Consider the following 26,593-nt stretch of genomic DNA (forward strand, 5'->3'; position numbering starts at 1 on the left):
CAGGGCTTGTCTCAATCATATGAGACAGGTAGGGTTGGACTCAATGACCTCAGAGGTCTTTTCCACCCAAACGGTGCCACGTCCCCCATTCCCCCCGCCTCTACCCTTGGGGTGGGGAGCAGCGCCGCAGCTGGGCCCACACGTGCTGTCCGCCCACCCCCCGCGAGCCTCAGCAAGGCGCATGCGCACTGAAGCAACCAGGCCTGCGCTCCCCGCCCTGCCCGGAGCTCTGCTCCCTGCGCGCGCAGCGCGGAAGGGTGTGGCCCTGCCCGGCCGCCGGCCGGCCGCGGGGGTTGCCGGGTAAAGCAAGATGGCGGCGGCTGCTTGCGGCGCTCTGGCTCCCCGCGGCCTCCTGTCGCCAAGGGCAGGTGAGTGTCGCCCTCTGCGCCGCCCCAGCCGCCCACCTCGCGGGAGGGCGCTGGCAGGGCAGCGCCTGGCGAGCGGTGGGCTGCAGTGAAACAGTCTGCGGCGGGAACGGCCGGTGTCCGACTGCCTTGTCTTCAGGGAACTGGAGTTTGAAGCCCGAATTGCTGCAGGGAAGTGGCGCAGGCTGCTGGCGCGGCTGCACAGGAGATTGTCACGCTAGTGCTGTCAAAATTTCAGCAGGATTGCCTTCCTGCAGGCCAAAAGTTTGTGTGCCTTTTGCGACTTCTTAAGTGACCTTGGCGTTTTGGTTATTGTCTATAAGCGTGCTAAAATACTAGAAAAATTCATTTAAATTTTTAATAGCTTTAAATTGGAAGGGGGAAGATTCAGACTAGACATTAGGAAGAAATTCTTCACGATGAGAGTGGTGAGGCAGTGGCACAGGTTGCCCAGGGAGGTTGTGGCTGCCTGTCCATGGAAGTGTTCAGGACCGGGTTGGATGGGGCCTTGGGCAGCCTGATCTAGTGGGAGGTGGCCCTGCCCATGGCAGGGGGGTTGGAACTGGATGATCTTTAAGGTCCCTTCCAGTCCAAAGTACTCTATGATTGTATTTTGGCCTTTGCTGTCCAAACAGAACTGATGTTTATTTAAATTGATTGAATGTGTGCTCCTCTGTTGAGTCAAGTAGGAGATGGCAAGCAGGATTTGTTGATTGATAAAAATAAGGAAGGAATTAATGTTTTAATTGGACCAGTGTGTCTTTTCAAGAAAAAGGTGGTTCTGGCTTACTGTGGATACTTGAGGTTTAATTCATACTAGTGTTCATAAACTGTTTCAAAGATGGATTTTAAAAGTGAACTTCCAGTGAGGAATAGATTCTGGTTAGTGAAGAAGATGAAATCTTGCTGTTCTGGGTAAAGAATCTCTGAGGTAGTCTGTGTCACATGGAAACAGAGAGTTTTACGTGGTGTTGCTCAGTATGGAGGTATTAACAAGGTTTATGAAAGCTGCATGACTCTATTAAGTGTTATAGTCTAAAGTTATTAAGTGTTATGTCTTCACAGGGCTCCGTGCCATCTGAAAGGTCTTCTACTAGTTTTAAATGAGTGTGAGGATCTGTCTAGCATTCTTTCTTTGAGACTTGTGGATATCCTTAAAACTTAGCTTTTTTTTGGTAATACAATAATCATTGGACGCCTCGGTAGTGATATCTTGTGATGGGTCTTGTACAGTTGTGACAATGACATGTGAGATTCATGTCAGCATGACAGGAAATGGCGGCAATTGTCAAGTTGTGAATGTTTATCTTCAAGTTTAAGTGTTCAACGAAATTCACGGTTTAACATTTGTGCGGGGATGGGGTGGAGGTCTGCGTTCGCGGAGCCTCGGGGAGGAGCTCTTGAGAGTCCCTGGGCGGTCCGGTAGGGGCCGGGTGCACTAAGGGGAAGGAACATTCTCGAAGATGATTGTAATATTCATGAAACTGAATGAATGTGCATGAGAACAAATGTATAAAAAGGTGTGGCAAGCGTGGTTTAGCGTGCGTGTTGGTGGGGCAGGCGCTCCCCGTGCACCCAGCACTGTATAACCCAGCTCCCCATCCCCGGATAATAAAATACTTCACTGCTGAGTATTGGCCTGGTAGTGTAGTCATTTATAACACAGTTATGGAACAAAAAAAGACGTATACCAGTAAAAAACCTGTAACAGTGGGTGTAATCAAATAGGTGGAGAATACAAGAAAGTGGTAGGATGTTATTTGTTAATGTGACACTGATAGCATCCTGAAGTGTGTGTCACCAATAATTTTTGCAGAAATAACAGCAAAGCCACCGCTTAGTAGTTGGAAGATGTGTAGGTTTTTTTTCAGATTAACTTACTACTTCCTACATGGGTTGATCTCTTTAATAATACTTTTTCAACAGGTGGACTAAAATCTTGTTACTTTTAGGCTTTGTTTAGTAAGGAGTGTTTAGTAAGGAGTTTTTAGTTGAAGGTAACAGTAATTATTCTGTAAATGTTGATATCTGTACATTTTTTATTTTTTATAAACCTTTAGAAGGAGAAATTTATGTAAACAAAGTGCTGAGAAAGAGGATGGGTTCCCAAGCTTTTGCTTTCACCGTCTCAGCATACCGTGTAGCTTTTTTGCATACTTGAAGGAATCCACTGGAGTATAAAGAACACAGTCATTTTTCTGGGAGTCTACTTCTTAAAAATAAATTAAATAACAAACCCCTTGTTATTAGTACACTACAAGAATAAAGGTAACAAGTTCATCTATCTTCCTCAGTGTCATCCGTTATGCTTGCACTTGTACTGAGCTTTGTTTATCTCCACTCTCTGTGTACCCATTATATAGCAATGGACTTTATTCTGTACAGGGTATTCAGTATACACTCCTGAGTTCATTTGAAAGTCTTTTCTGTTGTTGTTGTTTAAAAGAATAAAGAAAAAAAAAAGCAGCTTCCCTCTCCAAGATTTTTTAATGTAAACATCTGGGTTATAGGTGTATGTTTGTGTATTTTGTGTATTTCAAAGATAGTGGTAATGTGTGTTAAAGTGTACTTTGTTGGAAATTCACTGACATGACTGTTTTCACTGTAATTCTGCAGAAATATACATGAAGATTTTAGAAGGTGGTATTAAATTAACTGTCTGGTAGAAAAAGCAGACAGTAAAGATAAGTGGTGAATATGACAGTGATGGCTTGGAGTGTTCCTTAAAAGTTCAGTTTGAGTTGTTGTAAAGTTTAATATGATCTTAGTGCATCACTTTAAAAACCTGATATGTAGTTCTAAGGCATTAATTGGACACCACAGGAGTGTATGTTTTTATTGAACTCCAGCAGATCTTTGACAAGCTGTGTGGGGTTTGTGGTTGGGTGTAGGGGGGTTGTTTGTTTTTCTAGGTTATTTTTGTTTGGTTTGGTTTTTTTGATGGATGTTTATCAAAGAGTGTATTTTCTTATTTTCTCATACTTAGTTTCAAGGCCTCTGCTTAAGTAATGGAGAGCCCCTGCATATTTGCCCCTTTGAGACAGATACCTAGCCCTATGTATCTATTCCTGAGCTTGGGTGTATTTTGTAGGAGAGTTGCTTTTTAGGAAGTCATATACCTACTTTAAGTTTTCATAGGTAATATTTTGTCCTGTTTCTATCAGCCAATTTGATTATATACTCTAATCATGTTAATTTGGTAAGTACAAATGTACATATGTGATTGCTTTGGTTAACTGGATTTCAAACTATCTTTCAGGACAAACTTGGAGATGCGGTATCTTTTGTTATTCCATTTGTGGGGTGTGGAGAGAGGAGGGATGGGAAAACTTTTGGGTACAGAAATACCTTATTGAGGCACTAGAATCTTGCTGAATTTTGTGGTTTGAATTCTATCTGTTGCTCGAACAAAATGTAATTTATGTCCAAACATGCCCCGTCATTTTTAATTTCTTGACATCATGGCTGCAACATCAGTGTGACTGGGTAACTGGTATATCTAACCATATCTGGAGGAAACATACACTTTCTGTGTTAGAAGTGGGATTTTTTGTTGTTTTCTAATGCATCCGTCATTCTGATCTCGAATACTAGTCTTGTGTTCGTTATGATCCTTGTTAGTTTGTTTTATACAGGAAAGATCAAACTTGCATATTCTTACCCAGAAAATGGTTATGGCTTCCATCTAAAAGTTGGAAGGTCAGTTATTGGACTTCTGTCATATCCTCAAATTAATTTTCCAGTGACAGTGCTTACAGTCTGCTCTTGTCAACAGCAGGATGTCTTTAGTGTGTTTATGAACTCTATATTTAATCTGTTCCTTTCTTTTTATAAGCATGGGCAGGTAGTGACATTAAACACTTCTAAATTCAAAAATCTCTTACAAGCATTTTATTTCTGGCTTTTAGCAAACTTGATTGGAGAAGGCATCCTTATCTTTAAACTTCATACTGGAGCTACCTTGTCAATGTAGGTCAGTATCCAAGTGATGTCCAATTTCTGTCATTTTCAACTTTTCATAGCTCCTTGAGAAAAAGAACAGCTTTGAGGCAATATTCTGTAGGTCGTGGATCTGTGTCTCTGCATCTCTCAGATGCACTGCATAGATATGATATAGGAGAATTGCTGCGTTTTCCAACATTTGGGTGTGCTATATTTATACTGAGGTAAAAAGTCTGGTTAACTGCATTTAGAGTCATTCTGAGATCTTTGTCCTGGAGTTCCCAAATCTGGGTGCAGGTTGTGGACATGGCCACATGAGACTTGTCTGTAGCAAGTATTCTTTATATACTTAACCTCTGTACTTCACCTTATACATCAGTTAAGCTTTTCTTGCTGTTGAGGAACCAATAACCTTAGTCTGCTCCTTTGTGTCTTTGACTTTGTCAACAGCTTGCTCAATCCTGCTGCCCTCTGACCTGTCCAGATGTCTCTGAAATAGCTTGTCAGGAGTCTTGACAGAAAATTTTGCTGAGGGAGGTCAGAGTAAATCGATCTGTAAAGAGGAAAATTATAATAACTGGTTTGACACCAATAACTTTTAGCTTATATCACATGCTCTTTCCTGTTCTGTGTTCTAGGCTGTGGCATTTCTGTGTTAGCTGCAGCACCATCTGTGTTGCCACAGCACCGCCAAGTTCATCATGCCGTGATCCCTCATGGAAGAAGTGGACGATCTTCTGTTAGTGGCATTGTGGCCACTGTCTTTGGGGCTACAGGTTTCCTAGGACGATATGTTGTCAACCATTTAGGTAATGTTCCCCAGGAGCACTAATTAAAAATTGATTTTGCATCTTAAAACTGATATCTTACTTTTGTAGTGTTTGGTCTGCTAAAGTGACAAGATGTGACAATTAGTAGAAATTGTTTTAATCTAAGAGATTCAGAAGCGTTTGGAGATTGTTAAAGTCACTAAATAAGTACTGTTTTTCTGCCTGTAAAATGCAGGTTTGAGGAGAGGTACAGCACATATTTAGTTCTTCTGGTTTTGTCCTTATTAGGACATTTTAGTAAAATGTTTGCAGGAATTTGATGGAAATTCTTTAAAATTGCCCTTTTGAATTTAAATTATAGAAAATAAACCTTGCTTTTCTTTCCTTTCTCCTTTTCATGAAACTTAAAATATGAAATAACCTTAGATATGACACATTTTTAGGTATTGTACTATGTTTATAATACACACTGATTTTTTTTGTTGTTGTTTGTTAATAAGCTTCTTGCAAGCTTCTGTCCCAAATACGAATGTATGTCCCTGCTTACGAATTCCAATAATGTAGGTTCAAAACTTACTTCTGTTCTACTTTTATCTTTGCAGATAACTATTAAAGATGTGTGTTTGTTTGCTTTAATGCCAATTTTGTATATTCAGTTCATCTACTTCAAGTTACATACCAATCTGAGATAAACGAGACTTTTTTCTTTTTGAACCCTTAGGTCGCATTGGATCTCAAGTAATCATACCTTATCGCTGTGATCAGTATGACCTCATGTATCTGCGGCCGATGGGTGACCTGGGGCAACTTCTCTTCTTAGTAAGTCTTTTGCTTTGGCTTTAGATCAAATACAATACCATTGCTATACAAGGAAGTCTGTTAATCCTTCTTAAAGTCAGAACTCTAGCTATTGTTTAGACTCTAAATGGAAATGGTGTGAAAGAGATTTCTTTGATTATGCCTATTTACACATTATCTCATCTTTTTCCCATTTGATGCTCTTGTTATAGGAGTGGGACTGTAAGGACAAAGACTCTATCCGAAGAGCCGTGGAACACAGCAGTGTGGTCATTAATCTCGTTGGAAAGGAATGGGAAACAAAGTAATTTTCCTTTTTTTTTCCGATATAGATAGATTTGCACCAGGTACTGGACATTGTAGCCACATTTTACACTTTGTGTACTGTATACAATGGCACTGACATTATTCTTAGCTTTTATGAAAAGGCAAAACTGAGGTTTTGTATATAGAAGAACTTCTGTTTTTTTTTTAAATGGTTAACTAGTGTCATGGTTATGATCTGCTTTTAAAAAATGCATTCTTCCTGTAATATTCTAGTGTACTGCTTTTGTTCTGTCAGAGTTCAGTCTTCTGCTTTCACACCCCTTATAGGTGTTTCATAGGTGCCTTCCTATAGCTGATAGACACTCACCGGTTTCTGTGAGCTCGTATTTACATTGCTACAAAAATGGGCTTTTGTCCTGTCACTGCAGCGTAGTGATGAAGTGTAGCCTTCTAGAATAACCTACAATCAAGCTTTTTATATTCTCTGGTTAATGTTAATAAACAGGAGTAGCTAATGGAGAGTCCCTAGGATTATGATTAATAACATCATTCCTTGATACAATTTTGGCACAGACATTATTAGCTGCACAAGCATTTTTCAGTAAAAATTCTTAAAAACAGTTCCTTTTTTAAATCCCTTTTAAAAAATCCCACATTTATTTTGGCTAAAAATACCTTCAATAGCCCCATTTTTTTTGTGTGCTTGCAGTTATGTCTACTTTAAAGCTGTGTGCGGAACTCCCAGACAAAAACTCTTTAGTTGTGTGATTGGTCTTTATATGGCACATAATTTTGCTATGATGAAACACAAGTAGGTGTCAGTTTCATCTGTGTTTACAAGCTGAAAGCCTTTGTTGCTCTTTTTTTTTTCTTAACAGCCATTTAGTGTGCAAATTGTAGAATTAGTAGTCAAATTGGATTAATGGAATAGAATTCATACTCTCAAATTGTACAATTATTTTTTCCTAAAGTAGGTACTTGCCAACAGACACACTATTTCAGCTGGTTCTTGTCTGGTCAAACAGCATGCATGACTTCTGGGAACCCTTTAATTTCACATGCAAATTTGTAGAGATACTTTTTTTCTGACTGCCACTTGGCTCCTTGTCCCACTGTTGGAGCCTTTAACACAATTTATTTGGGGAAAAGTGTAACAAACCTAAACTAACTTTGGTCTTGTGCATCTGACAAGGTTTTTGGTTCTTTTTATATCTTCTTCAGACTTTGTGTTATAGGTAGAAATGTACAAACCAACTTGTCAGGGTTGTTTTGTGCTGTTACTAAATTATGAACCTAAGAATTCAAATGCTTATTGCTGCCAAAAAAAGAAACTTCTTTGTAATGTGGGAGTGAGGGAAGAAAAGAAAGTTTGCCTAAGGACAGTATAATCTTGATTTATCTTTCAGATATGTATTTCTTGTGTACTTCCCTCTTAAAAAATTCTGGACTTGCATAAAAAGTAAGATTTATGCAAGAAAGTTTCTTTGTTATTGAAAGGAGGTGTGGCAACCACAACAAAAAGTTTCATTCTAGTTAAAAAGCCCCAGACCCTGTCACTGCAGACAGTTTCAACAGATGCAAAAGTAGAGGAGTCCTGGTACATGTTAAGAACTTTTGAATGTTCCAAAACTGCATTGCACAAATGTTATATACTTCATGCATGTTGGTATCAATGGTGGTGCTGGAACTCTGAGATAAAATTCTGTGGTCTTTGAAACTTGAGGTCAGACTAACCATTGTGATCAACCCAAAGAGTATGAGAAACTTAAGCCGGGGAGGGGGGGGAAAGTCAGATTAGAAGCTGAGATTAGTCAAAACCAGTAAAGCCTGCCATTAAATACTTTTCTCCTTGCCTAGTATTAGTATACAGTCTCATCTGTGTATACTATGTTGTTTGAAAACTCCATAGTTACAGGAGGGATGTTGTTTGTTCCTGTGTGTTTCTAAAATCTATTTTTGTGAGTAGAACAGGGGTGATGGTTCCCAGGATCAGATTAGTTATTGAAGGATCAAAAATAACTTTATTTTTAAGGCTTTCTTTAGACTCCAGTGGGATCTGAAGAACTGTGGGAGTAGATGAGGACAGAGAGAGGCATTTGGAGAGGATGTTTGTTACCCAAAAGCAAATGGAAGAGATGGAGCAGGGTGCTTACATGAATAATATAAAGACATGAAAAGCCAAATCTCTTTCTTGCAGACTTTGGGTAGTTGGAAAGAATTTTGGGATTGTTGCCAGCCCATAGTGTCAGTTCTGCTTGGAAACAAAGCTTCTGTGTTGTTCTTGATCAAATGCCAAACTAGATTACAGTCGAAGCCCCTAATTTAGGCCCCTTTAATGCCATAAAATGAGTAGAGTTGTTCTTTCTGTATGCTTCTTTCTGAAGTCTATTACAGATGCTATGAAATGGTTCTAAATGTACTATACATGTAAAATTTTCCGTTTGCATAAGCACTGGTAAGTTGGTCAGGTTTTGTCTGCTTTCCCAGTGCCTAGCATCTGCCTTAACTTAGGCTGCTCAGAATTTTTGGGCTCCTTTGTAGTGTAATTGAGTGCGTCAAATCAAGTACAGTTTTTGAACAGGTGTCATAAAAAGTCAGCTTTGCTCAGATTTCAAAATGCAGCACTTAAAAAAGGTAATCTGTTTTCAATTGGGAAGAATTTCTGTTTGTCACAGACAAATGGACAAGTGGATTTTTCGTACTGATTTAATCTTAGCAGGTAAAAAAGCAGACAATACTGTTTCTGTAATTGAAGCTTACTGTTGCATTTCACTTGTTTGATGTTTTTGTTATATGAAGAGTCCCTCATGAAAGAAAGTTTTCTTTCTAATGAAGAGCATCAAGATAGGTTTTCGAAATATATTTACATGGTATGTAATGATTGTTATGGGTTGGTGGGCAGCCACTGTTGATTACTCTTAATTAGGATTTGTTTTCTGCCTTTGTTTTAGAAATTTCAGTTTTGAAGATTCATTTGTAAATATTCCTAAAAGTATTGCGCAGATATCTAGGGAAGCTGGTGTGGAAACATTCATTCATATCTCTCACCTGAATGCAAGCATGAAGAGTCCTTCCAAATACCTCAGGAATAAAGTAAGTCTGGAATCCTTTAGAATATATTTTTTGACAGTCTCATTTTTTTTTTATTTGTCCAACGCCTCAACTGGGTCTGCGAGAAGGAAATCAGTATATGAATTTACTATGGAATGCTTTTTTGCAGCTGAGGAATGTTTGAGTTACTGTACTTATTTGAACTAGAAAACCTCCTTAGTACTTCATGTGCTTTGAAAGGAAATGGGTCTTGTATTCCTGAAATTCTTGTATTCTTCTGTCCTGGAGTGTCTTTGTATCTAAAATTGCTGTTATTAAGAAAGAGGAACTAGCTTGATGATGGTTTGGGATCCAATATCAGGTTGGAATGACCTAGCAGAATAAGTTGTTGATGCCAGATGAATGCTGCAAAGACAGATGAGTATCATGATTATAGGCCCTTTGGAGTGGTATTGTTAACCTGCTCTTGTACAAAAAAAACCCCAAACACCCAAACTCTATGGTTTTGGCATCCTGTAATTTTTTTTTTTTAAATTTTTTAGGAGGCATAATTTTCTGTTACTGACTTTCTCTTTTTAATATGGCTGTTGTCCCAGTTTCAGCTTTGTGTTTGCTTGTCTGAGCACACTGCTCTGTCTTGCGTTTAATATAATGTTTTTTTTAAACCAGTGTTAAAATTCGTTAGCTTTCAATGTGTAACAACTTTACGGGATAGTTAGGCCTTATTGTATTGGCCAGTCCCATGTGGAAAGCAGGTAGCTGCCACTTGAAGTTTCTAACTGTACTTAAGTAGTTCTTGGAACGTTCTTATAATGTAGTAAGGGGTTATGTAAACCTTCTGTTTTCTTCCAAGCTCTAGTCTGACATAAGCAAGAGAAGTACTTAGTTTAGACATCTTCCTTCTTGAACTTTTTCACTTCAAATTTGTGTCATAGAATCATAAAATAACCAGGTTGGAAGAGACCCACCGGATCATCGAGTCCAACCATTCCTATCAAACACTAAACCATGCCCCTTAGCACCTCGTCCACCTGTGCCTTAAACACCTCCAGGGAAGGTGACTCAACCACCTCCCTGGGCAGCCTGTTCCAATGCCCAATGACCCTTTCTGTGAAGAATTTTTTCCTAATGTCCTAAACCTCCCCTGGTGGAGCTTGAGGCCATTCCCTCTTGTCCTGTCCCCTGTGACTTGGGAGAAGAGGCCAGCACCCTCCTCTCTACAACCTCCTTTCAGGTAGTTATAGAGAGCAGTGAGGTCTCCCCTCAGCCTCCTCTTCTCCAGGCTAAACAACCCCAGCTCTCTCAGCCGCTCCTCATAAGGCCTATTCTCCAGCCCCTTCACCAGCTTTGTTGCTCTTCTCTGGACTCGCTCCAGAGCCTCAACATCCTTCTTGTGGTGTCGTTATGCTAGTGAGGCTATATAATATCTCAGAGAAGTGATCTACGTGTCTATGGGACTTTTGGGACGTCCTGTGAGGTGCTACGCTAGGAGATTGCTCTCACAGATCAAATGGCTCAGATTTAAATAATTTTTGTGCTACTGATGGAGTAATTTCTTTGAGTGTTGTGGTCGGGGTGCATTAAGTTCTGAAAAGGTGTCTTTTCTGGACTGGTCAAAAAGTGTCTAATGAATGTGTTCATTTTAATTGAATGATAGGCTGTTGGAGAGAAAGCAGTGAGGGAAAAATTTCCAGATGCTATAATTCTAAAGCCCTCGGAGATGTTTGGGAGAGAGGACCGATTTCTCAATCATTACGCAAGTATGTGCTCTTGAAATAATAAAACCATGTATGATTTGTATACATGTCTGTAGAGAACAGAGGGAAAATGTGATTTGCTTTTGAAAAGCAAAGGTATTTTTTTATCAGAAATGTACTGTATTCTGTTAGCTGAAGGCGTGTAGTGGGAATATAATGACTGTTCATCTCATGATGGATTTTTTTCTGAATATAGTTCGACTTTGCTGTCTGGTGGGGGTTTTGGTTTTTTTTGAGGGGGCGGGGTTGTACTATTGTTATTTTATTTAGATTGTTCTGAGCAAAGGTCTGATCATCTTGACACTGAAAGTAGTTTATCCTGAAAGTAGGTTTTCAAGTTGGTGATGCTGAAGTGTAAAAATCAGCTTGATTTGTTTTAGTCTCAGAAGCAACTGTTATGACCCTGATTTTATTGGTGATACAGGATAGAGTGGAAACTGTTTTGCAGAGGTGAGATCTCTGAACCACTATTGGTAAACAGTAAACACAGCCTTCCAGTGGATGTTAATAAGAAAATTAAACGTGCATTGAAAACAATGTTACTGAAATTGGATGGTAATTCTCCCCAGTTTTTTTTTTTTAAAGCTCATCTTCAGAAGAGATGAGCTGCACTTAATGTAGTGCAGCACGTATTGATTATTTTTTTACTGAAAGGATTTGCAGATTTTATTCTCAAGTTATTTGTGTCTTTCTGTCTACCAGACATGCGCTGGTTTGGTGGTGTGCCTCTTATTGCTCTGGGCAAAAAAACAGCGAAGCAACCAGTATATGTAAGTTTTTAATAAAATGAGACCATCCCAAGTCCCGTGTGTGTGTGTGTTGGTTTTTTTTTCTTTTCTTTCTGTAAATAACTCCTCAAAGAGGAGTGTGTGCATTCCTGTTTTCCACTGGTAATTGTCTGGGTTTGTTTCTCGCAGGTGGTTGATGTAGCAAAGGCCGTTATTAATGCAATTAAGGATCCTGATGCTAAGGGAAAAACATATGCTTTGGCTGGGTAGGTTACTTCTCTGATTCTAATTAACTGAAGTACTTCCTTTTAGTGTCATTTTTTGGCATGCTACACAGTACATTTAATTTCTCCATCCCTGCACACAGTTTGAGCTGCAATAAATTCCACTTCCTTTTTGGGAGGAAAAATGATTTAAGCTGTGAGTACTCTGAAAATCCTAGTTTGGGCCCCATTGCGTTTAATGTTATGTATTTGCACACAAATAAACAAACAGTCTTGGGAAACATGCTAGACAAAATAGGTCTGGAGAAAATTCTGCTAAAGCTGTGTGGAAAACACCTGGAATTAAATGGATAGAGGCCATGGATCTCTAGGAATATCTTGTGAACAAAAGCTCCCAAGTCAGAACAGCTCACTCCTATTAAGAATAAACAACATAGCAAATGCCAAGGTAATGAGTCCATGTTTTGATACTGTAACGTAGCACTGGAATGGATCTTCATCCAGTATATGTGATGAAAGGTGTGTTAGATTCATTGATAAAGAAAACAGTTAGTTAGTCTACATACAAATGATGTCAAACACCTCTTTTTCTGTTGGGTGCATATCTCTGTCTTCCCCCTGCATACACTGAAAATGTGCACAATATCTGGATTTTGCAAAAGGCTTATCTGAGATTACATTTTTTTTCCATGCTTGCTTTGTGATGCTGTTGATGTGATAGCTCTTTATTCCTGTAGTGCAGAGACCATTTCTGTTTTATATTTACTCGTATGCTGTTGCTTTCTTCAGTACTGCAGCTGAGCTGTTGTGAAAGATATCATTCTGGCAGCTAGGCTAGGAAAAGGCAGCAAGCAGGTCTTCAACTTCTTTTGGATCATTCTTAGTAAAATAAGAGAAAGATGCTCACAATGGTCTGAAAAGACTACTAACAGCAACAATAAGGTAATAAGTAACTTGAAGCTGCTTTCAAATCACTGGAATGATGTGAAATTTCACACTGTCGAAAAGCAGAAACATAGAATCATAGAATAACCAGGTTGGAAGAGACCCACCGGATCATCGAGTCCAACAAGTGCTAGACAGCTCTTCTGAACTACTTTTTAATCAAAGAGAGTAGATATATAGGTGTCAGGTGGACACAACTAATGCAAAACCCCCAAATCTGATGAAATTAGCCCTTTAAGTGACTGTTTTCTCTTGAGGGCAAACTTGAAGATGGTTCAATAAGTATTTAAAGGTGCCTGCCACAGAAGGAAGGAGAGAGGTGCCTGGTTTCAGATTAATTTCTGTCCAAGCAGAAACAACTGTTCCAACAGCAGGAGTAATTGAGAACTGCAAGTAAATGGAACATTTGCAGCCACATGGAAGGGCGATTGCCTAAACTTTGAATGTATTCTTACAGTTTCAGAGTTTCTTTTTTTTTTTGGCAATTTACAGAAGGCCAGGAATGGAGTGCTCAGGTTTCAGAGGTAGGAATTCAAGCAAGAATGTGAGGTTCTCACTGCAAGGAATGCAAAGTTTCAGGCACCTAACAATGACTGAAGAGACTTTGAATGACTAAATGATGGTCTAAACCAAAGGTCCATGTCAGTGTTGGAAGACCAAAGGAACTCTGCAGCATAACTCTTGACTAAAGCTACGTGAGATGCTGCTCTAATTTTTTAAAAGGAGTTGCCAGTTTCAGTTTAATATACTAATTTTGTAAAAGAACATTTTATTTCTCTTTTCTCCACCCCACATGGTGGGATAGGGTCTTAACTAGTTGGTGGTGTCATTGCTATTTCTGAATGACTGCAGATTTGGTATGTGTTTTTCACCCATTCCCGTCTTCCCCACACTGGTTTTGTTTCATCTACTTGTTAAATGTCTTGAATGCTAATGTTCTCTAGAGCTTGCTATATGCTAGTATTGTGGCTAATGTAATGGCATTTCAATGTGATTGTATTCTTGTTGAAGTGGTATTGTTAATGTTTGGTATTTTATAAGAGAAAAATCTTTATTTGCATAGTTTTAAGTTTGGCTATATTATACATCCCTACATGGTTCTTGCATATCAGGATAAAAGTGAAGTTTGTTTATACTGAGTTTGAATAAGAATGAAGATTTTCAAGTGTAAGGGCAAAAAATTACTAATGACTGATGAAAACAAAGTTTTTGTTTTTGTGTTTATTCTCCTCAGCTGACTAAGTAAACTTGACATAACCATATTTTGCTATGTTTCTCTTGTAATTTCTATTAAAAAGAGAAAACTTAGTATCTTGGGTTTGATGGTAATCCTGTAGTGTAACTTTAGAAAAGCAACGTGCTCTCAGGTTTTAGTATCCGTGAACCTGGATGAAACTGGTAGGGAGTTTTGATGGTTGAATTCTTTTGAATTTTCCAAAGTATGCTGACTTGCCTTCAGGTATATTCATTAGAATGTTTTGCGCTAATTTGCTTTTACAAAATAAAGTAATGGTAATTTGGGGTTCTGTCTTCTTTCTAGCATCTGTCAACAAATTCTGTTTGTGATTTATTAGCATTGCTGTTCTTTCTGAAGAGCATGTCAGCTGAAGGCTCAGTTTTCATGCATGCCATCTCAGACGTTTATATCTTTGAGATCTTGGGTTTATCAAACCAAAATTTGTGTTCTTTGTGTTGCAGACTTGGATTTTTGGACTATGTGAAGTTTTGCAGGTTTACGCAGTCTTAGTCTCTGATGGTTTCTTTTTTGTGGGATTTTAGATTCCAACAGTAATTCAGTGTCTCCTATTTTTTTTTTTTAAGGAGACTGAAGATGAGAAAAACCCTGCAGTCTTATATTTAGGAGCCCACTACGTGGGAAGTAATCACTCTCAAGATGTCATTGACGTTCCTGCATTAGCTGAAAAGTATGACGTATCACTAGGGCACACACACTTCTGGTGTGTTTATTGCTGCTTTGATCATGATCAGCAGGATGTAATTTTGAAGGCTGAAACACCAAGTGGCACAGTAGGGCTCAGGAGTGTGCGTTTCTGTGTTGTCATGAAGATTTTCAGAGTGTTTTGGAGTACTGGCAAGCCAAGGGAGATAGCTGTTTCAGTCTGAGCCATCTGTAAAGATAAGAATGTTAAAATGCTAAGGCAAAGTCTGAGTAAGAAAAGAATGGGAACTGCAAATGTTATATGTTTCTCTTAAAATACTGACTGCTCCCTTCCTTACAACTTGAGAGGAGGAATGCACCCTTCTGGAAGAATTAAGTTTCTTCCTCTAGCTTTTGAACAGAATGTTGTGTTCGTAGTTGAGCAAAAAGACAATCAGTCTCCTTGGAGCCATTTGCTACCAAACATGGGGTGTCTTGTTAACAAACCTTGATTTTTACCATTTGCTTTCTGGCTGCCTTCTATTACAAACTGTGAAGTGTGTTGTACAAACTGTGAAGTGTGTTGTACAAACGTTGTCCTGTCCCAGCGCTGGCTGTCTTGTGTTCAGAATTGGAATCCGTAATTATCGCGGGAAAAAGGAATGTTAAAGTTGTGCCCTAAAAGTACACAGAATACACTTTAAGCAGTATGATTATGGTGGATTAACCTTGGCTGGAAGCAGGATGAGGGGAGAAAATAGTATGAAAAGCTTATGGGTTGAGGTAAAGACAGAGGGATTACTTACCAGTTACTGTCATGGGTGAAATAGATTCAACTTGGAGAAAATCAGTTTAATTTACTGTCAATTAAAATACATTCAGAGAGTGTAAAATAAAGACAAAAAGAATAAAACAATGCCTACTTCCCTCCACCTTTTTCCTAGACTCAGCATCAATTTTTCAGTACCAACTCCTCTACTCACTCTCCCCAAGTGGTGCAGGGGGATGGGGAATGGCAGGTTCTTCTCTGCCGCTCCTTCCTCCACACACTGGTTCCCTGCTCCAGCGTGGACCCTTCCTTGTGCTGCAGTCCTGCTGTATAAACTTGCTCCAGTGTGGGCTGTCTGAGAGCCACAGCAGAATCTCTACTGGTGTGCCTGGAACACTTCCTCCTGCTCTCATCTCTGTGCTTGCAAGGCTGTTTGTCACACCTTTTTCCTCACTTCTTTCTGCATGTGTAGCATTTTTGCCCTTCCTTAAATATGTTTCCAGGGTGCCACCATTCTGTCTGAGGGGTTATTCCTGGCAGTGGTTGTGTTGGAGCTGGCTCGGTCTGGCATGGAGCAGCCCCAGCCTCTCCTCTCTGGCATGGAGGCCACCCCTGCAGCGCACCCCATGCCAGCGCCTGTGCCAAAACAATTTTGCAGTTTGTGACTTGCACTGTTAAACTGGTGTCAGATGATATGTATTTCAGAATCAATCCCACTTTATTTCAAGCACTACAGAATCCTGAGAGCCAAAATTTGTTCTCCTCTTGTGAGGAAAATGACAAATCTGGCAAATTATTTCAATTGACAAAACCAGACCCTTGGTAGGTCTGAGGGAAGGGGCTGGGGGTACAGATGTTTTTGTCTCTTGCTGCAAGTATTTAAGTATACATGACTTACCTACAATGTTTGTTGCTTTTTTTAATTCAGACCTAAACGATACCTCCTTTATGACATGGTGGAATACATCTATGCAGTTTGCTTTCGAACATTTATTCCCTATCCGCTTCCACGTCCTCTCTACCAGTAAGTGGGACCCTTCCTTCACTAAGAACTCGGGATCCATCAGGCAGCACAGAAGCATAAATAACAGTTACATTTCTTATTTAATGTTGTCTACTGTTGTTTAACATAGTAGGAGAATGGAAACTGGTTTTCTCTAGGTACTCATTAGCTAGTTTCTGCTCGGGCACAGACCTGCATTTAATGAGCTATGAAAGTTGTACTTGTAATAAACTTAACTACTTATTCCAGTGTCATAGAATGGCCTTGCTTTTGCTGAATTAAGAAGTAGTAGAAGGTCCAAAGTAGACACAGTCAGTAGCAAGCTAAATAAACTTTTAGTAGTGCTACAGGGAAGATCTGTGTGTATGCTGCTGAGCACAGGCCCTAACAGATTTTTCTGCAGCAGCTTAAGGTATTGCTACTATTGGCTGTCCTTCCAGTCTGGTGAGCACTACTGCCCTGGAAGAAAGGTTGCCATAAGTGGGGGGTATTGACAGACTTTCTAGTTCTGTCCTTTGTATTAATTGGAGTCAGTGTTGGAGGTGAGTTTGTACTGAGATCTTGGCCTGGGAATTTGAGCAGTGCAGTTATGAGCAAGCATTTCTTTGTGATATGAGGGCAGTAACATCTTTAGAAGATGCTTGTAAACTGAGAGATAAGGGAAATGTATAGCATCACTGCAGTTGACTGCAGTGGATGGAGTCTGAAGGCTCTGTTTGCCTGGACTGAGCTGTGTCTACAACTGGACGTTTTGGCCTCAGGGGCACTGAGGAGAGAAGCTGATTTGCTGAATTGCAGCTACTGAATGATAGTCCCTCAAAAAGCGCAGTATAAATCTGAGCCTGGCCTTAGTCCTTAAGGCATAATGGGACATGCTTTTGAAGAGCTACCTCAAACAGTAAGTGCCATTTCAGAAGTTGCCCTCAGTATGGTTGAGAAGTATTAATGTTTGGGGTGCTGGTCCTCAATTTTAGTACAATGCAAACTAATAAGCTCAAAAAGTCAACAATGTTAGGACAGCGTGTTAGGACTCAATATTGGATTCACGTAAGGAATGATGAATAATGCTAGACCATCATCTTAAATGATTGCAGCTACTTCTGAATGGGTTGTAGAGGCATCAGGTTAACATGGGTCAGCTGACACAGAGACTGTTAAAAATGAACCATGTGGGTACTTAGTAGGTTCAGTCATATTTGCTGCTGTCTGTGTTGTGCGTTTTTCTTTATGGGCTGAACTAAGTTGTTTTTAATGTTTTTGAGAAAAGAGTGCTTCTAAACGGTGGATAAGCCTACTTCTGTTTCTGTGCAGTAACTTAAATTCCTAGTCTGTGAGGTAACACTTCAGTAAGAGATTCTGCCTTGCATACTGTTGGTCCTGAAACACTGAGCAGGAGCTGTAGTGTTATTTTCTCTGCCAGATTTTTTTTCTTTCAAGGGAAATGTAATTTATGGAAACTAGACAAACGTACTAATCCTCATCCTTTTTATAGATATGGATTGCTCCAGATTCCATCATCTTGTTTGTATGGCTGTTAAATCATTTAGCTGTCAGCAGGCATGTTTTCTTATGGAGGCATTGAGTCAAACTTCATGACTACTTGGGTTACTGCCTACAGTACTACAGGACAGAATTTGGAGGAAAGGCAGGGGCAAGACTGAACCCTCTGATGTGTGGGGAAGTGGATGTAGAGTCTTAGTTTCTCTGCCTGCTAATCCTCTATTTTACTTCTATACATCTGCTCCTCTATTCCCTTCCAAAGTAAAACAATATGAGAGAATAATTCGGTAGCAAACAGTTAAAGTTACCAGAAACACATCTAAAAAACTTGCAGGCTGGCATGTTCATTGCTGTAAGGAATTCGTAACTTGGAAGAACAAGCTCTTGCTCACTGTATATGAAGTGTGAAATATTTTTTACTAGTTGTTGTTTTTCTTCAGTGCATCTGGGTAACGACTATACTTTTTGCAATAATCTTTCTGATTACAGTTTAGTTGCAAGATTCTTTGAGATTAGTCCATTTGAACCATGGTTAACACGAGACAAATTGGACCGGGTAAGTGCAGCACAACTCAGAGATTCTTCTTGGGGAGATGTTTCACTGGGGACTTGTAACTTACGTGTGGGGTTTTGCATTAAAGGAGTGCTGAAATGTGTGCACATCATGTGGTGTAGAATTTAGTCAGTCCAAGGGCTAGAATTGGATTGTAAAGAAATGCTTTCAGACTGCTTGGATACTACAAAAATTTAATTTTTTAAAGTTGTCTCTATATAAACCTTCCTTCAAAGTGTGTCTGTGTTTCCTGCTATACAATTGCTGCAGCTACTGTTCTGCAATCTTACTCGCAACTTCTTTTGTCCAGAACCGTTACAGTGCCAAGGGAACACACTGTCAAAGCAGTTTAGAGATTTCTATGATGTAGTCTTACATAGATTTAGGAAGAGTGAAGGACTAAGGGAATTTTTTTTTTAAAAGGCATCATTATGATGTAGTCTTTCCACTAGTATTGGGGGAGAAGGAATAGTTAATATATTTCTCTAAATACATTGTAAAAAGTGGTTGAAACAGTTGATAAGAGGCTTATATCTCAAGAAGTAATATAATGGGGGAGGGAAGGAGCCTAACCTTATGAAGTGTTAAGTGGTGAAGTCTATGTTCTTTGCTGTGCCCCTGCCCCCCTCCCCCAAAACTCATGCTATTGAAAATACGAAAGCCAAAGTAGAGATTTGATGTGCAATGTGCACCTGACTGATTGGGGGGGCCTCCCCAGTTTTAGGTAACCAGAGAGTTTGTGTCCCTCTACATGCAGTAAAATCACTTACACCATCCAGATAATGGCATTTTTAACAGCTCATATTGAACTGACAGCACTGGATACAGCTCAAATTCACACTTAACGGTAGAAGGCATTTCTTGTGAACGTGTTGCAACTTCATGTTTATTCCTAACTTCTCAGAGTGTCTGAGCAAGGGTGGAGAAATAACTTCCAAAAACACAACTGCAAGTGAGGAAAAAGTAGCAGTTTAGCAAGTATTAATGTCAATGCTGTTGATGTGTAGATTAGCAAAAATAGTCGTGTACTTTTGACAAGCTCTAAGCTTACTGCTCTCTGAAATTTTGGCAGAGTTGGACTTTTAATGCCTTCTGTTATGATGCAGTATCAACAGCTTGTTTTTTCCCAAAATTAGTTTGGGACAGGGTACTATCATGAATCTGGGAGAACTAAGCTCTATACTTAGAGCTGGTTAGTGAATAGCTGTTAACAATTTGTTTCTATGTTTACATTTCTCTGTCTATGAAATAAATACTTTCCTATTCTGTTTGGAAGTAATTGTGAAAAACTGAGAGTGTGTGTAACAAAAGAGTTAAGCTTATTCACACTCTAGGGCAAAGCTTTTATTTTTTTTTTTCTTTCCCTAAACCACTGATTCTACCACTCTCTCTAGAGAGAGTTGAGATTGTAGTTCCATTGGCTGTATTGAACCAGGATGTAGATACAACATCTCCTGAAAACCTTACTTCTAACTGCCTTTGTAGTTCATAGAGTTACATTTCATAAAATAAGTCTGCACCAAATCACTAAAACTACTGCAATTTAGCTGTCGCCTTGGGTAGGGTAAGAGGGAGTTTCTCCATGTCTCTTCTGTGTCTGATTGTTCCTCTTTTCCAGCTTTTCATCCTGGAGTAATCTACACAAAATTATATGTGGTTCACTTAAACCTTCTAAGGAATAACAAGAGAAATCTGCATTTTCTAAGGTGTCATGTGTTACAAATATGGTAATGGAATTAAATATTTGTCCTGTACAGGACCCTGTTGTAAACTATGAACAGATAAAAGAACCAAGGTGATAATTCAACATCTCTTGACAAAGCAGAATGTATGTAGCTACAGTTCAAATATGACCTTGCAAGTTTGGCCCAATTTTGTGGTTGCAAAGCAGTAATCTTCCTGATAATGTGTACCTGATGGAGAGAAAATAAAGACACTTTCTCCACTTGCTGCTATTTGTTCCTGAATCTAAATCTGAAGCCTGAAGGACTTTCCAGAGGCAGAACACCTGTATCTACTGTTGAAGTACACTGGGTACTCAGTACCTTGTATAATTACACCGTAGTTCTGTGGGGCCACATTGAGTCTTTTCCCACTCCCAAGGAAAAACAGTGAGCCAAAATTATGGTCAGGGACCTAGGACTGACACACAGTTGACTAAGTCCACGCTTGTGTTTGAATAGGTCTTCAAGTCTAGTATAAGATGCAGCAGCATATTGTATTGCAGTATTCTTTTTGGGGGGGAAACAGTCTTTTGACAGCAGCCTTGAAATTGTAGTAGAATCTCCAAAGAGCTGCCATTTGTAGAAAATTGTTTTGAGACATATTAAAATGTTTCTAGTACTATGGATTTATGACAGTTTGGTTTGGTAAAAGAAGAAATGTGATTTCAAGTATAAGTACACAACACATTTTAGTATGTGAATGGTTGCATTCTGTTAATCCTATCCCTTTATTTTTTCCTTCTCATTTCTTTTTAAAGTTTCACACAACAGACATGACGTTTCCTGATCTTCCGGGTTTGGAAGACCTGGGTATTCAACCGACAGCTCTAGAACAAAAAGCAATTGAAGTTCTGCGCCGTCACCGCAGATACCGCTGGTTGGATGCTGAGCTGGAGGAAGCAAAGCCAGCTAAGACATACCCCATGTAACAGTTAATAAAGTGGTTCCTTAACACTTCTTAAACTGCCTCTGTATGACCCAATTTGTTTGGAGGACATACTGAGTAAAATATATTAATCTTGTAAACTATTTCACCAGTGTTGTATTTTTAATTATGGAAGACTGTCATTGAAATGCAAATTTTCTCTTGAAAAGATCATCAAAGTAAATTTACATACTGTTGCTTAGATTATGAACATTAACATATTTTGAGAATTGAGACTAGAGGGAATATGTCTATTTCTCCCTTGACTCTCAAAGGAAGGATATCACTGAGCTTGAAGTGCTCAAGTGATTGGAAGAACATTGCAGTTCAGGACTGCGTGGCCTAGAACATGTCCTTTCTGGTACTGCCACCTATTTGGATGATGAGGTCTCAGTTAAAACTCCATTTTAAGTTCTTGACTTTTTGAGCTTTGCTTTCTGCCCTGAGCAGAACTGTTACAGAAAATGCTAGCCAAACCAGAAACTGTTTGTAAGGTTAAGGAGCATCAGTTAAACAAGTTATTACATGTTGTCTGATCTCTTGTGGTAATTATGTATGCCATGGCTCGTGGCATGATGTCATCTCTTCCTTTTTTAAATAAGAAAGTCTAATTCTTTTTGGATACTCAAAGGTTTTGTGTTGCTGAGGCATCATCTTTCTTTTGGTAAGAGGTATAAACTTTACTTGAGGATTGAATATTTTCAGTTGTTTTAAGATAAAGAAAAAATTCTTGTCTGAATGTGATCGAGAGCTATGCTTTCTGTTTCCATATCCAAAGAGCTGCTGTAGGCTTTTGGTTCAATTTTGGCAGGGACAGTGTTAGCTAGGGTCTTGGTTGGATTTGAGTAAGTCTGTGCACAGGACTGAGAGCAGAGATCTAGATCCTGTACATGCAGTGCAGTGTTTTGATGGCTTCGTGATGTGAAAGAAATTTCTTGAATCAAGGAGTGAGCTGGTAGTTTGGGGACTAGGTCAAATCACATTAACTAGGATGAATTTAGACTGATGGGGAAACTAGCTTTAAGCTGAGGCTGAAGGGAGATAAAATGACAGAACGTTTTGTGTTTTCACCTCCATACTTCTTACAGCTTGATTTTGTTGGATGTCAGATTGGGAAGGAACTTGAACAAGTTGAGCAAATACATACTAAAATCCGAACAGCGTAGGGGAAATCTGAAATGGAGGCTAGGGCAGAATAAGTGATGAAAAAGGAGAGTAGGAAAGAGAGAGAGATTGAAAAGAACAAAGAGGTCAAGGTTAGGAAAAGCACAGAAGTCTCTTGATTAAATCACAGTGATTGCTGGAGCCAAAGATCAGAACCTCAGCATTTCTATATTGTTAGTGAACTACTGCAGTACTTCTGCAAGAAAGACACTGAGGTCCTGGAGCCCATCCAGAGAAGAGCAGCGAAGCTGGTGAAGGAGCTGGAGAACAAGTCTTATGAGGAGTGGCTGAGGGAACTGGGGTTGTTTAGCTTGGAGAAAAGGAGACTGAAGAAGACCTTATCACCATCTACAACTGTCTGAAAGGAGGTTCTAGCGAGGCGAGTGTTGGTCTGTTCTTCCAAGTGAGAGGCAATAGGATGAGAAGGAATGGCCTTAAGTTGCACCAGGGCAGGTTCAGATTAGACATTAGGAAAAATTTCTTCACCGAAAGGGTTCTGAGGCACTGGACCAGGTGATTCAGGGAGGAGGTTAGGTCACCATTCCTGGTGATATTTAAGAGACTGGTAGATAAAGAGCTTAGGGATATGAGGTAGTAGAGGACAGGTATGGTTGGACTCAATTGATCTCAAAAGTCTTTTCCAACCTAGGGATACTATGATTCTTTGAAACTCCTGGGCAAAACGTTTCTTAAATTTCAGCAGCTTCCACATTTTGCTCTTCTGCATAAACCTTATTACTGCTAATGTTTACTCTCTTGCAAGGAGGTAGACTGTTGTGATAACATGAATGTTTTGATCCTGGCTACTGTGTATTCAATTTGGCTCTCATGAGTTGTTTATTTTTCTTTTGATAAATGCCAGTTCAGTTGTTTTAAAATAAACCTGCCAATTCAAACACACTAGAAGGGAAGTGCATCTTGGTAATAATTTGCTACTTCTATTATTTTTCTGACTGAAAGCGCTTTTTTTTTTTCTCTAAGACCCTAATTGTAAATAATAGTCTCATTAGGGCTCATTTAATGTGTGGCCCTAGTCTTGATTTATTGCACACTATTCACATCCTGCTGTGAAAATGGTAGTACTTCTGAAGTGTTTCCCAAGTGCACATAGAGTACAGATATGTGCAGTTATGATAGTTCTGTGTGATTAACGAGCAGTCTCCATATTCAGATGTCAAACTCTGGCAGAAAAAAGCTGTCAAAGATTATGCTGTAATGTTACATACTGGTTCTGGAAGTGCTTACCATAGTGCTTACTATTTTTTTTTCCCCCTGCATTCAAAGCACAGCTTTTCCCATGGCTTCACTTGCACCACAGACTCCTACAGAATTTAGAGAACAGGCAGCTGGTGAATACCCAGGAAAACTTTGCTTTAAGCAACCTGTTCCACGTCAGAGAGGTAAAGCGGAGCATTGTGTTAGTGCTCAGCTGCTGCAGCTGCAAGTTTTGTTTCCTACAATACTGTGCCTTACGTAGTGCTTCTGCATCCTACCTTATAGGAATGACAGTGTGATTTCTCATTATCCTTTCAAAGCAATTAAAAAAAAAAAAAGTCACTTATTTCATAATTCAGTCCAGAATACAAAATTACTATAGTTCAGTTTCATCAGTGGTTTTTATCCCTACTCTTTTGCCAATGGGAGGATTTTCCTCCTTATGTTCTCCCTAGTTTCTCAGCTTAGTTTTTCAGTGAATCTACAGTTCACTAAGTACTGAATGACCTTTAAATGTGTGGACTCGCGCTTGTGTCTTAACACTTTTGTGTCATGTTGCTCGAAGTGCTGTGGAAAGTGGGGGTTGTTGTTTTCCTCCCTCCCCACAAGAGGTCACTGGTAGAGCAGGAAGTGGCAATGATCTTCAAGCGCACGGGGTGCCACTGCTGTTTGCAGCTTCTCTCTTGCTCAGGCTTTGCGTTTGTAACTTCTGTTCCTTGCATGAAGCCAGATGGATTTTCAGGCTAGGTCCAAAACTGTACGACAAATTTAGGTATCATAGCATAATAACACATGGCCCTGGTGCCATCTGTGGCTGAAAGGGAACCTGCTTTGATCCTTTCCCAGTGGTTTAGGCTAATAATCTGACCTCTAGCCCACCTTCAGCCTGCTCTAGAGGGTCTTGTGAGAAAGCAGACCCTTCACAGCATCTGGTTTTGAAACAGATCAATGATTTGCATGGCTGTGTCAGTGTGTGTGCACACTTAAAAGGCAGATGGCTAAGAACCAATAAAGACTGAGGTGCTGGTGAAGGCAGGTGTACTGCCAGTCGTGTTAGATGTGTGTGCTTCCCCTTCCCCCACCTTGGACTGTCTAATAAAGTGTATTTCCCTGGAACTGAAACTAAAAAAGTAAACGGTGAATAGGTGTGACTAAAACATCACTTGTCACTTTTGTCACTCTGCTAGCATGAAAGCAAAAAATTACAGTTCTGCTCAGTGTAGTTAATTTGGCTCATATGCTACCTTTTGGCACCAGTGTTTCTTGGCTGATGTGAAGAGAAATTGTAAGGGGTAGGAGAATATTGTGAGGGGTTATTCTGATGGCAATGGTCTTATTCATGTAAATTAGAGCACTGCTATTTTTTGAATTTGTGTGGGAAAAATTGATAGCCATTATCCTTTATTGGGAAGTAACTGCTAGCACAGTTTCAGTATGGAAGGAGATGGACACATTGTGGTTTAACGTGGCTGACAGCTAAAACAAACACGCAGCCATTCGCTCAATCTCCCCTAGTGGGATGGAAGAGAGAATGGGGGTGGGGGCGGGGGGGAAATGTAGAATTTGAGGGTTGAGAGAAAACCAGTTTAATAGGACAGAAGAGGAAACGAATGGCAGTAATAATCATAGAATCATAGAATAACCAGGTTGGGAGAGACCCACCGGATCATCGAGTCCAACCATTCCTATCAAACGCTAAACCATGCCCCTTAGCACCTCACCCACCCGTGCCTTAAACACCTCCAGGGAAGGAGACTCAAACACCTCCCTGGGCAGCCTGTTCCAGTGCCCAATGACCCTTTCTGTGAAGAATTTTTTCCTAATGTCCAGCCTAAACCTCCCCTGGTGGAGCTTGAGGCCATTCCCTCTTGTCCTGTCCCCTGTGACTTGGGAGAAGAGGCCAGCACCCTCCTCTCTACAACCTCCTTTCAGGTAGTTATAGAGAGCAATGAGGTCTCCCCTCAGCCTCCTCTTCTCCTGGCTAAACAACCCCAGCTCTCTCAGCCGCTCCTCATAAGGCCTGTTCTCCAGCCCCTTCACCAGCTTTGTTGCTCTTCTCTGGACTCACTCCAGAGCCTCAACATCCTTCTTGTGGTGAGGGGCCCAGAACTGAACACAGTACTCGAGGAGCGGTCTCACCAGTGCCGAGTACAGAGAGAGAATAACCTCCCTGGACCTGCTGGCCACACCGTTTCTGATACAAGCCAAGATGCCATTTGCTTTCTTGGTCACCTGGGCACACTGCTGGCTCATGTTCAGTCGACTGTCAACCAACACCCCCAGGTCCCTCTCCTCCAGGCAGCTTTCTAGACAGGCTTCTCCTAGCCTGTAGCACTGCATAGGGTTGTTGTGCCCCAAGGGCAGGACCCGGCATTTGGCCTTGTTAAACCTCATGCCATTGGACTCTGCCCAGTGGTCCAGCCTGTTCAGATCCCTTTGCAGAGCCTCCCTACCCTCCAGCAGATCCACACTTCCACCCAGCTTAGTGTCGTCCACAAACTTGCTAAGGGTGCACTCGATGCCTTCATCCAGGTCATTGATAAAGACGTTGAATAGGGCTGGACCCAGCACTGAGCCCTGGGGAACCCCACTTGTCACTGGCCTCCAGCTGGATTTCGCACCATTTAGCACCACTCTCTGGGCCCAGCCATCCAACCAGTTTTCCACCCAGGAGAGTGTGCGCCTGTCCAGGCCAGAGGCTGACAGTTTCTCAAGCAGAATGCTGTGAGAAACTGTGTCAAAGGCTTTACTGAAGTCCAGGAAGACCGCATCCACAGCCTTTCCCTCATCCAGCAGCCGAGTCACTTTGTCATAGAAGGCAATCAGGTTTGTTTGGCAAGATCTGCCTTTTGTGAACCCATGTTGACTGGGCCTGATCAGCCGGTTCTCTTGCATGTGCTTCATGACAGCACTCAAGATCACCTGCTCCATGACTTTCCCTGGCACTGAGGTCAGACTGACAGGCCTGTAGTTCCTTGTATCCTCCCTGCAACCCTTCTTGTAGATGGGCACAA

At 40.4% G+C, this 26,593-nt stretch overlaps 1 protein-coding gene across 1 annotated transcript; it reads left to right on the top strand.

The window, feature by feature from the left end:
• Nucleotides 1-249: 249 nt before the first annotated feature.
• NDUFA9 (NADH:ubiquinone oxidoreductase subunit A9) lies at nucleotides 250-23,270 on the top strand. Its single transcript, XM_069864740.1, has 11 exons — nucleotides 250-368; nucleotides 4,946-5,116; nucleotides 5,799-5,896; nucleotides 6,088-6,179; nucleotides 9,094-9,235; nucleotides 10,851-10,953; nucleotides 11,653-11,720; nucleotides 11,868-11,944; nucleotides 16,424-16,519; nucleotides 18,488-18,554; nucleotides 21,034-23,270. Exons 1-11 carry the CDS (start codon nucleotides 311-313, stop codon nucleotides 21,202-21,204), a joined length of 1,143 nt encoding a protein of 380 aa, XP_069720841.1. The 5' UTR covers nucleotides 250-310; the 3' UTR covers nucleotides 21,205-23,270.
• Nucleotides 23,271-26,593: the final 3,323 nt, after the last annotated feature.

The sequence above is a fragment of the Phaenicophaeus curvirostris genome, chromosome 1, assembly GCF_032191515.1.
Source record: "Phaenicophaeus curvirostris isolate KB17595 chromosome 1, BPBGC_Pcur_1.0, whole genome shotgun sequence".
In the NCBI taxonomy this organism is placed as follows: domain Eukaryota; kingdom Metazoa; phylum Chordata; class Aves; order Cuculiformes; family Cuculidae; genus Phaenicophaeus; species Phaenicophaeus curvirostris.

What these genes read in the sequence shown, in the direction of transcription:
- NDUFA9 (XM_069864740.1), top strand. Translation starts at nt 311, where the DNA reads ATGGCGGCGGCTGCTTGCGGCGCTCTGGCTCCCCGCGGCCTCCTGTCG. An exon ending in ATATGTTGTCAACCATTTAG is followed by an intron (nt 5,117 to 5,798) that starts GTAATGTTCCCC and finishes TTGAACCCTTAG; the next exon opens with GTCGCATTGGATCTCAAGTA. An exon ending in AAAACATATGCTTTGGCTGG is followed by an intron (nt 11,945 to 16,423) that starts GTAGGTTACTTC and finishes TTTTTAATTCAG; the next exon opens with ACCTAAACGATACCTCCTTT.